This window comes from Octodon degus, unplaced genomic scaffold (genome assembly GCF_000260255.1).
Source record: "Octodon degus isolate 3935 unplaced genomic scaffold, OctDeg1.0 scaffold00049, whole genome shotgun sequence".
Taxonomy (NCBI): domain Eukaryota; kingdom Metazoa; phylum Chordata; class Mammalia; order Rodentia; family Octodontidae; genus Octodon; species Octodon degus.
The window spans coordinates 9,296,771-9,313,046 of NW_004524625.1; the positions used below are offsets into that span (position 1 = coordinate 9,296,771).

The 16,276-nt window shown below is 48.9% G+C and overlaps 1 protein-coding gene across 3 annotated transcripts in view; it reads right to left on the minus strand.

The window, feature by feature from the left end:
• Rab30 (RAB30, member RAS oncogene family) overlaps positions 1–16,276 on the minus strand; it is a 94,587-nt gene that overhangs the window by 6,191 nt on the left and 72,120 nt on the right. For all 3 annotated transcript variants that reach the window (XM_004632544.2, XM_023716667.1, XM_023716666.1), the window contains exons 2-4: positions 10,753–10,853; positions 7,607–7,690; positions 1,714–1,897 (exon numbers count right to left, since the gene is read on the minus strand). In XM_004632544.2, coding sequence (XP_004632601.1) covers positions 1,714–1,897; positions 7,607–7,690; positions 10,753–10,845 — 361 coding nt within the window. In that variant the 5' untranslated portion in view covers positions 10,846–10,853. The remainder of the gene's footprint in view (positions 1–1,713; positions 1,898–7,606; positions 7,691–10,752; positions 10,854–16,276) is intronic.

Here is a 16,276-nt window from a genome sequence, read left to right on the forward strand (position 1 = left end):
TTATTATTTGTACCGGGGGATCGAACTGAGGACCTTGTACTTGCCAAGGAAGCACTTAAGCTGCTAAGTAATATCCCAGCCCAAATATATATGTCTATATATTTTTTTATTAGGTACAAAGTCTCACTACACAGCTCAGACTCGTGTGATCCTCCTGTCGCAGCCTCCCCAGTGCTGGGAATACAGACGTGGACCATCATTGCCCAGTTTTGGTCACCAGCACGGCAGGGCCAGCATGGCATGGGGTACTGGGAATGGAACCCGGATCCTTGTGCTTGCCAGGAAGGTGCTTAGACCGCCCAGCCATGTCCCCAGCCTATAAAAATTGAGAAAGATTTTCTCTAGTTTTGCCTGGCTCAGGCTTCCTGAAGGGGGATTCTGGTGCGGCACGTGGAGCTGGGGTTTGAACCGCGGTCCCCTGTGCCAAGCAGACACTTTAAACAACTGCGCTAACCCGCTTCCTTAGATAAAATTCCAAAGAGTCAAGTTTTGGCCAAAATTCTCAAAGACTTTCTGTAAAATGTAACAAAAGCCTAAGGCCGGAGCTGGAGGCTTTCACGTGCTTCGGGTCCAAGGCTCACGGCTGCCCGTGAGGGCTTCCTAGTTTAGACCTGGCTCTCTTGCTGGCAAAGAGGCACACATCGGCCCAGCCTGCCGCACAAGCCGCGGAACACGTCACAGCTGCACCAGGGAGGACCCGAGGAGTTGCCCTAACACAGTGTGACCCAGAGCGGAGAATTTCACATCACCAGGCCTTGGGTTTCTCACCTCAAACCAGAGAGTGACATATACAGTCCTTGATAACTTCTGACACGTAAATACAAGTTACGATGCTTATTCCAAAATGTTCACTGCACTTAATGTTAGCCACAATTTGTAGCTTAACAATGTGTCTGAGGTTTCAAAAATTCAGGGCTTGTTAGACTATACAGCAAAATTCCTTCCTAGCAGGAAGGCAGTTTAGCAGCATATAGCTTTTCAACACTTTTCCATCACAATTACAGGAGCTTTTAGTGATCTGGCCTGTTTTATATTGCAATTGCACTTTTAATGGATGCATTAATGACCATCGAAAATCCAGGACTGTTTTCCATTGCCCCACACAGTAAACAGAAGTAACTTCTGCTGGGGAAATGGCTCCACGACACAAGCACCAGCCTGGCAAGGGCAAGGTCCTGAGTTCCATTCCCAGTACCACAAAAAAAAAAAAAAAAAAAAAAAAAAGATAAAACAAATGGCAGCATTTCCTTGAGTGGACTCTTCCTAAAACACAGAATTTCTAAAATATATGAATGTCAGAAGAGGAAAAAGTTAAGTGAAGTCTTTTTTTTTAGGTAATAAACTATTGCTTCAATAATTATTTCCTTATCAATTTAAAAGATACATTTTACTTTTAGACTAGTTTTCAACATCTTGTAACTAGATTTTTTTTTAAAAAATGTATCGCAGCCCATATAACTTTCATGACCATGCAACTTCTCTGCGAGTGCCTAGCTTTACAGAAAAACCAATCAGCAATGTTTTCTACTTCATCTATCTAAACCATCAGAGACAGAACACATTTCAGATTCCCTTCCATTACAAATGAACTGAACATTGGCTGTATGAGTTTTATAGTTGGAGACTAGGTTCTTGGAAACCACCAGGGCCCAGGCATGATGCAAAGGCAAGAGTTCACAGCCACGACCCCCTCCTCCTCGCCCCCTTACGTACCTACTAACACCGTGATGACCTTGTTGCTAGCATACTGCTCTATCTCCCGCAGCCACTCGGGAAGGCAGCGGAAGGACTCCTCACAGGTGATGTCATAGGTAAGGATCAGGGCATTGGCGCTCCGGTAATAGCTCTGGGTGATGGACCGAAATCTTTCTTGGCCTGCAGTGTCCCAGATCTGCAGCTGCACAGACATCAGAGAAGATCAGGCGGGAAGAGCAGAGAGCAAAAGAGCACCACCTCGCTTCAGCTGTCACACGGAATCACTTGCCCCCAGTAATGTTCTGGCTATTTTCTGCCCTAAATAAAGCACTTACAATATGTTATGAAGGGCTTCTGGTTAGGCAGAGAGGCATTTTTTTTTTTAGGATTTTTTTTCTTTGCTATTTAAGAGTTCCTTCATTCTTAAAAGTAAATAAAATTTATTGAGCATTTATATAACCCAAGCTCTACTCTAAACACTTATTTCCCCATACTGGGGATTGAACTCAGGACCTTGCGTTTGTCAGGTATGTGCTTATGCCTCTGAGCTATCTCTCTGGCTCCTGAACATCAGTTTGTTTGTTTGTTTGTTTGTTTTAATACTTTATTTGGTAAAGGGTCTCACTACACAGCACAGACTCATAGTAATCCTCCTGTCTCAGCCTCCCCAGCGCTAGATTACAGGCATGCGCCATCACGCCTGGTTTTGGTGGCTGGCTTGGTGGTGGGCCAGTGCAGCATGCAGTACTGGGGATCGAACCCAAGTCCTTGTGCTTGCCAGGCAGGTACTTAGAACACTGAGCTATCTCCTTGGCCATAGCTGTTTCTTTAAGGGGGGAATAACATGCAGCCTGTGGCATGTTCACTTTTCTGAAGTCATCTGCTAGCTCTAAAACCCAGTAACTGTTTTGATAACAAAGAAGGCAAAGTACCTCTTACATCTCCTCCTTCAATGCCTCTGCCCATAAATGAAAGAGAACTGAACTACAGAGAGTTACGGGTAGAGAAACGACAGAGCCTTGTGAAGGAAGAGCAGCAAAGAACTTCCCTTTTAACTGTGGATTCCACAGGTCCCAGTTACCAGTGTATAAGCGCCACCATTTCCGCAGGGGACCCTTCAGGACCTTCGGCATCGGCCAGGTCTCCCATCTCCCGACCCACACGCCTCTGTGCCACCCCATACTCTCCTCTGCACAGTGTCCTCACTCTTCCTCGTGGCATCACGCACACTTGAATGGTCTCCTGGTAATAATTTGTTTACACAAGTACCTTCCCCACCTGACTCCCAGCCCTAGCATGGGAATAGGAGGGGAGGGCTCTCAGCTCACTCGGTACAGTTCCCTACAAAGAAAAGATGTTCAGTGTTTACTGACCATAGTTTAACCTTTGCAGCTACTGGTTGAGTCAGGAAGTTGAATGGAAACTGCCTCCTAACCGGCGACCCCCACAGCTAGGAATCAACACCAGGCCTTGCTTCCCAGCCGAGGACTCACCTGCTGCCTTGGTCCTGCACTAATTTAACTATGCTTCGCATTCAAAGAGGACGAGTCAGTCCGTGTTCTCTGCTTGCGCCAGTTTAGCTCAAGAGACTGATGAATGAACATTAGACACTGCCAGGACCCAGGGCAGCACAGGCTGTCCTTCAGTTCAAAATTGGAACCACTGTAGTGATATGAGACAGAAGCCTGATGTCCCCAGGCAGCAAAGAACAAGAAACAAGGCCCAAGGAGAAGGCCCAAGGCGCCTCCAGGAAATGCTGTTATCTGTGGCCTTGTATCCCAGCTCGCTGGAATTCACAAGACACAGCTATCCAGTCTTCTGTTTCTTTCAGCACCAACTGATAACAACATACAACAAACCACTCTGATGATATTCATGAAAATCTGTGTGCTAAAGGCCAGCGGTTTGCACTCAGATGAAAGCTGTCAGCGTCCACTGTCTCAAGCCAAGGGATGTGATCATTAGGCGTCTGAACGCTTTCCTTAATGGCACAACTTGCGAACAGCTTTGAGCATTAAATATTTTCTACAAGACTGCCAAGATATACGCTACTTTCTCATGGGGCTGTTTCTAGCCCGACCGCTGATCATTGGGGATGTTTATATTCCGCTGTCTTTCTCACTCAGCTTCACCTCACCATTCTCTGTGACCCGTTTGCCTCTCTTCATCATCCCTGGGACACTTATCAGCACCCATAGGGAAGTGCGCTAGGTGCAGGGACAGCACAATACAATCTCTGATCTCAAAGAGGCCAAATCCATGTTGATTAACCACAAAATGATAAAGCGCCACCAGGAGGACAGTGTTTCCCTTTGGCAGGCTCACGTGGTCAATAGTCTTTTTTTTTTTTTTATGCATTAGGTACAGGGTCTACAGTTCACTACACAGATTGGACTCATAGTGATCCTTCCTGTTTTTCAGCCTCCCAAGCACTGGGATTACAGGCGTGTGCCACCTCACCCAGTCTCATTCCCAGTCTCAGCCAGCATGGCGGGCCAGGGATCCAACCCCAGGCCCCTGAGTCTGCCTAAGCAAATGCTTTAATCCGCTGAGCTATCTGGCGACCCTCAATAGATTCTTAATACTGAAGCCATAGATTTTTCTACCACTCCCCCTCCAGCACCAGCAACTCCTCTGCTTGATACCACTGCTCAACCTGAACTGCCTCACTGTGACGACGCTGTTTGTTGTCACTAGTGTACTGTCTGTCCCCTTGCTAGACTAAGTTCTGGAAGACCAAGGCTGCCTTCTGCCCTCACACGCTGGTGCCTTCCTAGCCCAGCACTATATGAAGGACTCTCGAATCACAAAGGGGTCAATTATCTCTAAAACATTGCTGGGCATACAAGACTTCACAGGCAAAATGTTATTAGCGCTAATAGTAAGTTCCTAGAGTGTAAACATACCTTACCTACCACAGCGCTCAATATAAGGTATCTACTATAAAAGGATAGGTGGACAGATGGATGATGAAATGGCACTTGTGCCTACTTTTGTGAGTATTGTGTCTATGACAACACAGGTCTGATTAATAAGAAATAGAGAAAAAATTTTTTTCATGTAGTTGGTACAGGGTCTCACTACACAGTTCGGACTCATAGTGATCCTCCTGTTTCAGCCGCCCCAGGGCTGGGATTACAGGCGTGCACCACCACGCCTGGTCTCAGTGGCCAAGTCAGCAGAGACAGGGGCAGGGCTGCCACAGCACGTGGTGCTGGAGATGGAACCCTGGTCCCTGCGCTTGCCTAAGCAGGCACTTAGTCCACTGAACTATCTTGCCAGTCCTGCAAATCTTCTATTATACTCTAAGTCCTTTATTTATTTATTTATTTATTTATTTATTTATTTATTTTGTGGAACCAGGGATTGAACTCAGGCCCTTGCACTTGCCAGGGGAAGCACTTACCCTACTGAGCCATCTCTCCGGCCCTAAATCCTTAATTTATAAATGAATAAAAATCAATAGAGAAAATTGAGCGTTTTTCCAACTTTTAAAATTATACTGAAATATAAACATCAAAATATATCATTTTAAAGTACACAGGTCAGTGGACTACAGTGCCCTAATTTTATTTCTTGCCCAGCTTTACCATGATTCAGTAAAAGACAGATCTCTTCCTTAACTTTGTTGTTTTTTGTGGTACCAGGGATTGAACTTAGACCCTTGGGCTTGCCAGGCAAGCGCTTATTCTACTGAGCCATCTCCCCAGCCTCTCTTCCTTAGCTTTGCCTCCACGGTTCTGCATGCAATCTCAGTACCCCTAAGAACTTTTCTAATACCATGAATTCCCTGTCTTCAATGTGGGAGCCATTCTAGGAATAATGACACCAATATGCTTTTCAATGGGTAACGGAAGGATCGATAACTTGCTTTCCTTCCTTCTGAGATGCTCTTAGTCCCCTTCTTATAGGATGACCCATTCCTAGAAGGGGACTGAGGAGCCAATTCGGGTGCTGGTTGTGGCCCAACCACCACCAGGGAGTGATGCCAATTTCTATAGTTTGCTTTTCCACTGATTTTCCAGGGCTCTGAGAAAGCCTGCAAACTACTAGCAAAAAGACACAAACATCACTAAGAAGAGGTATTCAGTAAATATTAACAAGGATGACAGCACAACTAATCGGCTCTATCCTCTTCCAATAATGGGCAAGAGAAGTTTCTCCTCCTGTGTCCATACATCGGTGAGAGCTTCGGATGAATGCAGTTGGACAGGGTCATTCTGTACCCTGAGTCTACACACCAGGTTATTTAAAAAAAAAAAAAAAAAAAAAAAAACCATAGGCCAGGGCCATGCAGATAGCTCGGCGGACTAAGCACGTGATCAGGCAAGCACAGGGACTGGGGTTCTACCCCTGGCACCATGTGCTGCGCTGGTGCTGGCCCTGCCCCAGGGCACACTGAGCCAGCCACTGAGACTGGGTGTGGTAATACATGCCTATAATCTCAGTGCTGGGGAGGCTGAAACAGGAGGATCACTATGAGTCCAAGATGCACAGTGGGACCCTGTACCAAATGCATTAAAAATAAAACAAAAAACACAGGCTGGTTGATTTGGCCTGGATTTGAGGTATTAGTCAACGGTCATTTCGTACAAAAGTCCAACAGCCTGAAAACGTACTAGAGACAAGAACTCTGCCATGAATGAGTTTCTTTGCCGGGCCCAAGGCAGTGGGAAGGAGGAATGCAAGTCCATTTGGGAGGACTCGGGATGCCTAGGCTGGAATCTAGCTAGGAGGCTGGGTTATTACGGTGGTGCCTCGGTTCATGAGCTTGCTTCTGGAAAAGATGGCCATGTTCATGCTCACGTGGGAAAGACAGCCACGGTCTGTTCGCCACCCAATCAGAGCTTGCAAACAAAAACAAAGCACTGCCAAATGCTTCTGTTTGTGAACCAAACTGTTCACAAAAAAAAACGTGTTTGTAAGCTGAGGTGCCCCTGTGCTGCCTCCCAGGGGATCTAGCTCCAAAAGATCTGGTGACAGAATTTCAATAACTGAATGGCAGGCAGAACACACTCCCCAAAATCGGAATCTTTACCAGCTTGCTACAAGATGATAGAGCCATTATGCCTTGTCCCCCTCTTCTCCTTGCAGGGGAGACCCCAGAGCAAGGTGGCAGAAGGCAGCTCTCACTCCTAAAACAGGTCCAGATACCGCCTGTCTCACAACAGCACGCTAGGGCTAAGGCCGTTATCTCACAGCCTGAAGGGCGCAGGGGAGTAACAGGGCACTTTCCAAGGTTTATAAGGATTCAGGTAATTATCAGTACACATGCACAAGCACCTACGACACACAGTCGGTACTCGGTGAGCACGGTGTCTCTCTCCTGTGACTGGCTTCTTCCCACTACCAAGCCCTCCAGAAACCCAGAGTGGGGAGCGACGAAGGAGAGAGCACTGACCCTTTCTCGGACTCTCACTGAGAATCTCTTACTAGGGAAAGTATTGTAGCGGGAGAGAGGGTCGTGTTAGTACGTGATCCATACGCCTAACTTGCCAACAGGCCGGGGAGAACTGGAAGGCTTTTCCTAAGGCTGCTATGCGTAGGCAGCAGCACCACTTCCAGACCCAGCTTCTTTCCCCAGTACTGTGTGTGTGCTTCTTTCCCCAGTACTGGAAAACAAACAAAAAACCCAGTAATTTACTTTCTTGTAATACCAGCACCTCTGAGCTGACAATGATAGGGCAAAAAACTTGGTCCTTCACCTTGAGATCCGAACAGACACCAGCCCCAACCCAAAATAACTCCCTTCCTGCCCCTGGTAAAGGGACTAGACATAAGCCATCACAGCTGAACGCCCTGTGTGCACTTAGAGGACCCACATGCTATCGAACACTCCCCCCACCTCCCCTCCCCCTTCCCCTAAACGCCCACGAGGCACACACAGCCCTGGTGCACTTTCGCCTCTTACCTTGACTTTTTCACCATTAATCTCCACTGTCTTGATCATAAAATCAACTCCAATGGTGGCTCCTTGACCTGGGGGGAAAAGACCCTAAGAAAGAAAGAACGGAAATAAGAGTTACGCATCACTTTCCCTGGAATGAGGTCGCCCCCACCCCTGCTATCCCAGGCATCCTTGCGCGGAGGTCAACAGGTAAAAAACAGAACTCCAGCTACTGTCATGGGAGCTGCGTGTAACTTAACTTCGAAGGAGGAGGACAGAGAAAGCAAAAGAAGTGCAGAGGAGGGCGGGGAACGAAGGGGCAAAGAGAGCGAGAACTGCGGGAGGCGAGGAGAGCTGCACAGGCACCAGGGTCGCAAGTGGGATCAAGTCCCTAAGGAAACGAAATCCAGGAAGCTTACACTCGGCCATCAGGCCTGACACAGGCAGCCACAGGGCCACACAGCCCACACGCAAAAGCAAGACCTCAGCACGAGCAGCTTGGGGGTGACAGAAGCGTCTGAGCTCTCCGCTGCCCCAGTGACCCCACTATGGCCCAGGGCCACACTCTGCAGGCATCCAGGAGAGAAACCATGGAGTAGAAACAGCCTTCAGCCCAGAGGTGGCAGAGGTGGCGTTTCTAGGTGACCTCACACAAACCATTGCCCTGCTGGGCCTCCAGTCCAATGGGTTTGGGACACAGAAGAGGAGAAGGAGAAGGGTCACGAGAGGTGAAGGAGGAAGACAGAGGACACCGCCACAGCCACTGTACCTCACAGTGACGTGGAACGGTTCGCAGAAACGCAGGCATCAGCACACTGGTATTTCCTGCAGGCTCCACAGGCAGCAAGGAGTTCTTCAGAGGAAGCGCTCCTCACCCAGTCTCTTCTCCCTCTCTACTCCTAATCTAAACTTTCGAGAAATTATAGTGAAATGGACTTTCTTAGCTCTGGCAGCAGAGACGGGGAGGTCTTTAATCAAATCTGCTCCCTGACAAGAGAGTTCCTGAGTTAAAGTCTGCACTTAAAAGCTGAGCTTCGAACCAAAGGAAAACGTCCCACTGCAGATGTAAGACAAGCATCCGTGGCCTCCCTCGCAGACGCTGAGCCGGCTCCCTGCTAGTTTGGCTTGGCTCAGACACAGGGCTGCCACGCTCCGAGCCCTCGGCGCTCCAGCTGCGGGCAGCCTGACGGATGCCAACGCGTACACTGAACCCTTCCCAGCATCTCCCCTATTCTGTGTCCCAACCTGTCCCACCTCAGAAACAGCTGAATCCAATTCATCTCAACCGCTGCCACACAAGGAAAACCACCCTATGTACGAATAAGAACTTTGGGGGAGACTGAAGGGCAGGGAAGGAAAACACAGACAGGAACGAACAATAGCAAGAAAATTGTACTTACTGATAAAAAATTACAATCAACAAGAAAATATTTTCACCTCTAATAACCACAGGGTGCTTTGTGAGTTTGTGTGAATTTTGGTTTGTTGAGACAGTCTGACTATATTAGTTCAGGCCGGCTTTGAACTCACTATGTAGCCCAGGCTGGCTTCCTGCTCCTGGCGCTCTTCCTGCCTCAGCCTCCCAAGTGCTAGGATCTCGGGCGTGCACCCCCACACCCAGCTTGTATTTTTAAGGAAACTGGTCTCAGAGGTTGGAGCCGAAAGACAAAAATTAGCAGTTGAAGATCCAGAAGACCTGCGTTCTAGCCCTGGCCTGGCTGTGAGTGTGGTTCCAACCAAAGGCATGTCATGGGCCGGGGAGATGGCTCAGTACAATAAGCGCTTGCCTGGCAAGTGCAAGGGCCTGAGCTCAATCGCCGGTTCTGCCAAAAAATACAAAATAAATAACAAAAGCAGGTCATTCAGTTCCCCGGCTCTCAGTTTGTCATCTGAAAGGATTGCACTGAATGACCTCTAAGTGATCTTCAGCAATGGCACAAGATCAAGAGCGTGTGTGACAAAGGGACTAAAGGTTTTTCTACAGCACTGCAGTTCCACAATCTTGTCTTTCTGTCAAAATCAGAAAAAACTGCTAATGCTGGGTGGATGGAAAACCAGTTGGAGTTTCCACTACTGCGGCGGCTGCCCGAGCCTTGCTAGCTTTGCACTTCTGATTTCACCGGGCAAGGCCTCAGTGAAAAGCGCAGGTTCCGCCCCGCTTATTTATTGGGGCGGGGGGGGGGAAGCCCTGCCATTTCACAGGGGCTCCTGGCCCGTGACTGTTTGTGTTACCCCATCTCCTCTTCCAGCGCCCACAGAACCACAGGCTGTCAGAGCTGCACAGAGCTGCAGAGGGAGCCTGAGGAAACCGGAGAGAGGAAAAGCACCCGCGCTCCTAGGGCAGGCAGGAGTGGAAGCGGCCACGAACGTCCCGTCCTTGCGCCAGCACCAGCGCTGTGTGCAGTGTCAGGCTGCCTCGCACCTTAGAAGACCTGGTTTCAGCTTTCCCAACCAACAGTTCTTAAAAACGCAAGCCATCACATGACAATCCAAAAAAGAGCACAAGTCATTTTTCAGGGGAAAGCACAGAAAGTCAACTTGAGAGTGACTTCCAATCTCCGTAGGACAACATTTATGCAATCTTGGCCCGCAACTCCCAAGAGGGCCGTTGCAGAGGAATCTTGTACTTGAGTCATATGATAAGGACTCAAACCAGAAAGGACATTCACTCCAGATCCACTAGTTCTTTGTGGTTCTCATTTCGTTCCTATTAAAGAGATTTAGGAAATCAGCATCTCTTGCTCCAGACCAAAAACAGCTCAGTTTCATGACAGGCCATGGGTGGCACGGCTGGGACCTGAGGCTTCACTTAGAGTATTTTATCAATGAGTGTTTCTGTTCCATTGGACCTCCAGAGTCATTTGTTTCTACCTCTGATTACTCTGAGCTAATCTATCTTTTAATCTAATGCATTTTGCTACTGCACACTGAAAACAGAACTCCCCACCCTTTCCTAAAAGGAAGCAAGAGAGTGGTGGAAGGTCGGCGGTGACCACAGGTTCCATCATCTTGCTGTGCTTGAGAGAAACCCTGAACTACAGGGCTGATGGAGGCATCAGGGAGAGCTCTTAGCCTAGAGGCCAGAATGAGGAGCAGACCCATCCTCGAGATGCCCAGAGGGCAGCTCCACCTCAGACACTTCAACCCCAGCTCCCAGCGAGTTCTCTCACCTGAGTGAATCGGCGGACTAGGCACGTCTTCCCCACACCAGCGTTGCCAATTAAAACAATCTTGAACAGGAAATCATAATCTTCCATACTCATTTACACAGCTGCAAGGCAAGCAGAGGCAAGTGTGAGAGAGGCCCAGGCCAGCTGGCCCGCAGAGCTCGGGCTGCCCAGCCCTGCCTCCTCAGGAGCACCGCGAGGAGCACGTCACGCCCTCCCACGCTGACCCTGCCAGCCGACAGGAGCACAGGTGTTCCTCACAGCGGACTTTATTCCTGTCCCCTACCTCTCGTGAGGTAAAATGCCCTTTCACCCTGTAACCTTCATTCCTCCAAGCAGTCAGGTCAAGGGTCCTTACATCATAAGGCTGTTTTCTCTCAATATGCAACACATTGTTCTAGGCCAGTCGGGATGCAAGGGAAAGGAGGGCCATCCAGGAGCAAGCTCTCTAGGCCTCTGGGAAGAAGTGCCGGCCATTAGGAGACTGGGCGAAGGGCAAGGAACATGAAGGGCTTTCTCAGTCTCCTAAGGTCCTGGGATTGAGCAGTAGGACTTGCGGCCACCCTTCCTACCATCCCCCGACGCCTACCCACCACCTGCCAGCCCTACTGTTGTGAAGGGGCCTATCAAAGCCTCTTCTGAACTTGAGCATACGCCAGACATCACTTCCTCCACTCGGGGTGCCTTCCTTTCCACCCCCTCAGCATACTAAGTCCTTCAAGACACAATGTAAACCTCCCTTTCACCCCGAATCTTTCACTGATCCCCCTGGAATAAAATGAAACTTCTTCACCATTCCTCCTTTGTCTTAAAATTTTCTGTTATTTACAGTTTTTTGTTCGAATGCCTATCTGATTCTTCAGTAAAGAGATGATATCTTTCAGCATTATTTTTCCAGCCCTGGGACAAAATAACATTTAGTGAACATCTCTACAGAAGGAAAGAATACACAGGTATACTGTTTAAGCATAGGCCTTAGTTTCTCCAGTGGTGCTGAAAAGAATGCTGTATGCTCTGTCGACTTTAGACACCTGTTTTAAAGGTTAAAGAAGGAAAAAAAAATCCTCCCCAAGAGCCCTGGTACCTTTGACTACCACCATGAAAGCGGCTGCTACCCAGCAAGGGCCTACTGGTACTGTAGCAGTCTACTTTTACCACTGGAGCCGTCTGCCCCTGTGGGCAACATGAGCAAAGTTAATAACCAAAGAGTTAAATAAGCATTCAAGCCAGCAGCGGGGCTCATCTTCCAACTCCTAGGCACATCAGGACTAGCAGATTCCAGAGGGGAAGGCAAAGTTCAGCTGGCAAGCTCATACGGAGACGGCTCGTGGGGCGTAGCGAGTCCTTGGGATCACCACTAGCAGCCGAAGGGGGCTCCGTGGCTGCAGGCCTGTGGGCAGAGAGGAGAGCCGAAGACGAGGACGCCGCACCTGCTAAGCAGGGGGGAAGAAGTTCCTTGTGTGATTTCCACGCAGATTTCAAAGGTCCCTGGAAAGATGAGTGAGCGCTACGCCAACACACAGTGGTGACTCACAGGGCTCTCTCTCAGGTCCCTGGGCCCATGAAGGAGAAATGCTTCCCTGTGTGAGCACCTGGGCCCACGTGCAGCAGCCACGCTGGCTAAGTGAGTGGCACAGTACCTGGCCTTTGATCTATTTCCACTTGTCTTCACAAGCTGATGAAGCTGCTATTAGTACCGCTGTTTATTACCCAAGCAATCTGAAGCCAGCGAGGCCAAAAGGTCGCCCGGAATTAGCCAGACTGCAAGTCCAGAGACAGACATGTCAGCAGGAGAGCTTTAACTCTCAGCCAGAGAGACTGGAGCTCAAAGCCTGGCTCTGCCACCTTCTACACCTACACCTTCGAGCATGTGACAGTGAGCTGTGTCGGGCCTAACCTTCTCCACAACAAAATGGGGCAAATAACACCCGGATCGCTGAACGGTGACAGCTAAGGGGGTCACCGCACACCTCAGGGACAGCGCCTGCTCCTCGCCACCCCCAAGCCCCGCTCCCATGCAGTCCATCATCAGGTCTCTGCCCCGTCCGTCAGCCCTGCCCCTCACCAGCCTCCTCCTCGTCCACATTGCTTCTTGTCCTCAACTCCAAGGCCTGCTTGCCTTTCCACCCGTGTGCATCCTGCGCTTTCCACTCAGAATGCAGAATCCACTTCCCATCACTGCCCCAGGCAGCCAACTTTTACCTCCCCCTCATTTTTTCTTTTTTTATTTTCCTGCATTTAGGAAAAAAATACAGGGTCTAGAGGGTCTCACTACGTAGATCGGACTCATAGTGATTCTCCTGTTTTCAGCCTCCCAAGAGCTGGGATTACAGACGTGTGCCACCACACCTAGTCTCAATGGCCATCTCAGCATGCTGCGGGGGGCAGGGCCAGCACAGCACACCAGGGATCGAACCCTGGCTGCTGTGCTCAGTCTAAGCAGGCGCATTAGTCCACTGAGCTATCAGGTCAGCCCTCATTTTTTCTACTAATTTTTTTCTTTTTTTTATTTGGTATCAGGAACCAAACTCAGGACCTTGTACCTGCTGGCCAGGCTCCTGTGCCACTGAGCAAGATCCCTGGTCCCTACCTCCCCTTGGATCTCACCAGGCGCATCTCCCTTCTCTGTTCTGCTCCTCTGACCGAGGTGAGAGCCTGGGCGCCTCCGCTCTGTCCTGCTTCTTTCCCTACAGTACACACGCCACGCTTTCCCATAGTCATGGTCTACAGCCAGTGTTACCCTGTCACCTGAGCACTCCTCATGCACCCGTGACAGTGCGACCTGAGGGCGCTGCCCTGTGCCTCGGCCCAACCACAGCGCTGACCACCAACACAACTGTCCTCCTCTTCTCACTTTACTATTGAGCTTAATCACACAGTACCACCCAATCCCATGGAGCATCACTGCTGGCATCCCTAACTTGACAGATGGGGACACTGAGGCACAGGAAAAGTTAGCTAAGGTGCTAAGGTCCCACAGCTGATAGCAAGTGACGCTGAGATTTAACTCCACACCACGCGCTTGGGCACCCACATCCCTGAATCACTGTTTAGCATGCCTTCCGCTACGCCTGGCCCATAATAAGCTCTCAGGAAAGATGCACACCCACGGGGTGCAGGGGTTGAACCCAGGGCCTCGCACACACTGCGCACGCACTTCACTCCAAGGTTGCATCCTCACGGCCAATCTTTTATTTTAAATGAACCTGCAAGAAAAATGTGTTTGGTGTCTTTTAAAAAACTGCAGGTTTCTATGATTAAAGCTGGACTATAAACTACAAATTACTTCCTGTGGTTACTATTCTAATAGAAAGCACATTACTGAATGTAATGCTCACAAGATTTTCTGGAAAATACTGTGCCTGGAGGAAGCCTTCTGCTGCCCCTGTAAGCCAAGAGCCCAGGCACTGCCAGGTATGGTGTGCCAAGGTGACCCCCAGGAGAGCAAAGCCTATTCAGAAGCAGACTACCTGGCTCCACCAACCCTACAGCAGCAACAAAAGTCACACCTCGCCTGTGGAGCAAGTGTGGTGAGAGATCCGCTGCTGGCCAAGCACGGTCCACGATTTGCCATCGGGATTGTCAGTAATGATAACAGCTTGTATGGGGCCGGGGAGATGGCTCAGTGGAATAAGCACTTCCCTGGCAAGCGCAAGGGCCTGAGTTCAATCCCCGGTTCCGCCAAAAAAAAAAAAAAAAATAAAAAAAATAATAATAATAATAATAACAGCTTGTATGTCCTTAGGGCTTACCATGCGCAGGTTCCCATCTACAAGTATTTATGCATCTAACCCTCAAAGAGCCTGTGAGATAGGTGTTCTTCACTGTCAGCTCTAACTTACTAAACAGGAAATGGAGGTGTAGGGAGTACCCTAATGTCACTTAGCTCATTTTAGGACCAACACACAGCACAAGCTCAGCTCCACCTGACTCCAAAGTTTGACTCTTTTTGAAATAGAATGCTGCACATGCCTACAATCTCAGCACTCAGGAGGCTGAGGCAGGAGGATCTTCACCAGTTTGAAGCCAGCCTGGACTCATTATAGAGAGACCCTGTCTCAAAAAAGAAAATGAGGAGGAGGAGGAGATGGTGATGGAGGAGGAAGAGGAGAAGGAGGAGGAGAAGGAGAAGGAGAAGGAGAAGGAGAAGGAGAAGGAGAAGGAGAAGGAGAAGGAGAAGGAGGAGAAGGAAGGAAGGAAGGAAGCAAGCAAGCAAGCTGCTGCTACTTCTTGTCTTGTGAAGGATAGTATCGCCGTAGCTGTGAGGCTGTAGGCTCAGCTCAGTGGATCCCCATTAACTTGCAGCATTCCAGAAACTGCTCTGGAAGATCACCCCACCTGGACGTGCCACGCACTGGTTTCAGAGTGCACACTGCTCCCCACTGTGCCCAGCTCAGGGCGTCCCAATATCACAACCCTACAATAGTTCTAAATAAATGGATGCATGGATGGGATTCAAAAAGGAAAAACAATCAAGAAAAAGAAAGAAAGGAGTGTGTAAAATACCCAGGAAATGTTCTTGGTTTGAAATTCTGTACCAGTTTTATTGCCATACGGTACTTTGTTTTTGTCTTTGTTCTTGTTATGTGTTTTTGTTGCTTTCCTCTTTAAAATAAAATTTAAACATAAAATAAAACATTCAGGAAATGTAGTATGAAAAATTAAAAAGGAAGAAAGTCACCTTAAACAATATGAATTTGGGGGCTGGTGAGATGACTCAGTGGTTGAAAGTACCTACTTAGAACAAGCTAAGCTTAGCAAAGCACAGGGACCGCGGTTCAATCCCCCAGCACCACACGCCAGCCAGCCCTGTCCCCTGGTGGGCTGAGCTGGCCACACACACACACAATAAATAAATGTAATAAATAAAAATAAATATTTAAAAAAAAAAACAAAAAACAACTTCGCTGTTGTACATCTGTCCATTTGCCCCTTCCCTTTGGGACCCAGTATAACAGATAAAGTCAGAGGAGGCAGATGCCCGGCTCTACTTTCTGATCCCCAGCCTTGCCCCCAAGCTATGGTAGGGACTTGTCTCTGTTCCCAAACCTCTTAATCCCAGCAATCCAGGAGTCCAAGACAGGAAGATCACAAGTTCAAACTCAGTTTGGACAACTAAAGGAGCCCCTGCCTGAAAATAAAAATAAATTTAAAAGGCCTGAGGATGCGGCTCAATGCAAAGTCCATAAGCTGAAAACCCAGGACCGGAACACAACACACACAAGGGCACACGTCTTCCGCAGGGTCTCCACTTGGTCTGTACGTGGGGAGGGTGGTGAACAGCACCAAACGCCCTCTCCTCCCGAGCGTGGGCTACCAGAGGGGTGAGGCCAAGAGGCCCCCGTCAGTTAAAGGGCCCGTGCTGTTTCCTTATGCGTGTGACGGGGATGATATTAGAAGTTACATAACCTAGGTGCTTGCCAGAGAAATAACATCATATATGTGAAGATACTCCTTTTGAAATGTAATGACTAGGGGCTGGTGAGATGGCTCAGTGGTCTAAAGCACCTACTTAGAACAAGCTTAG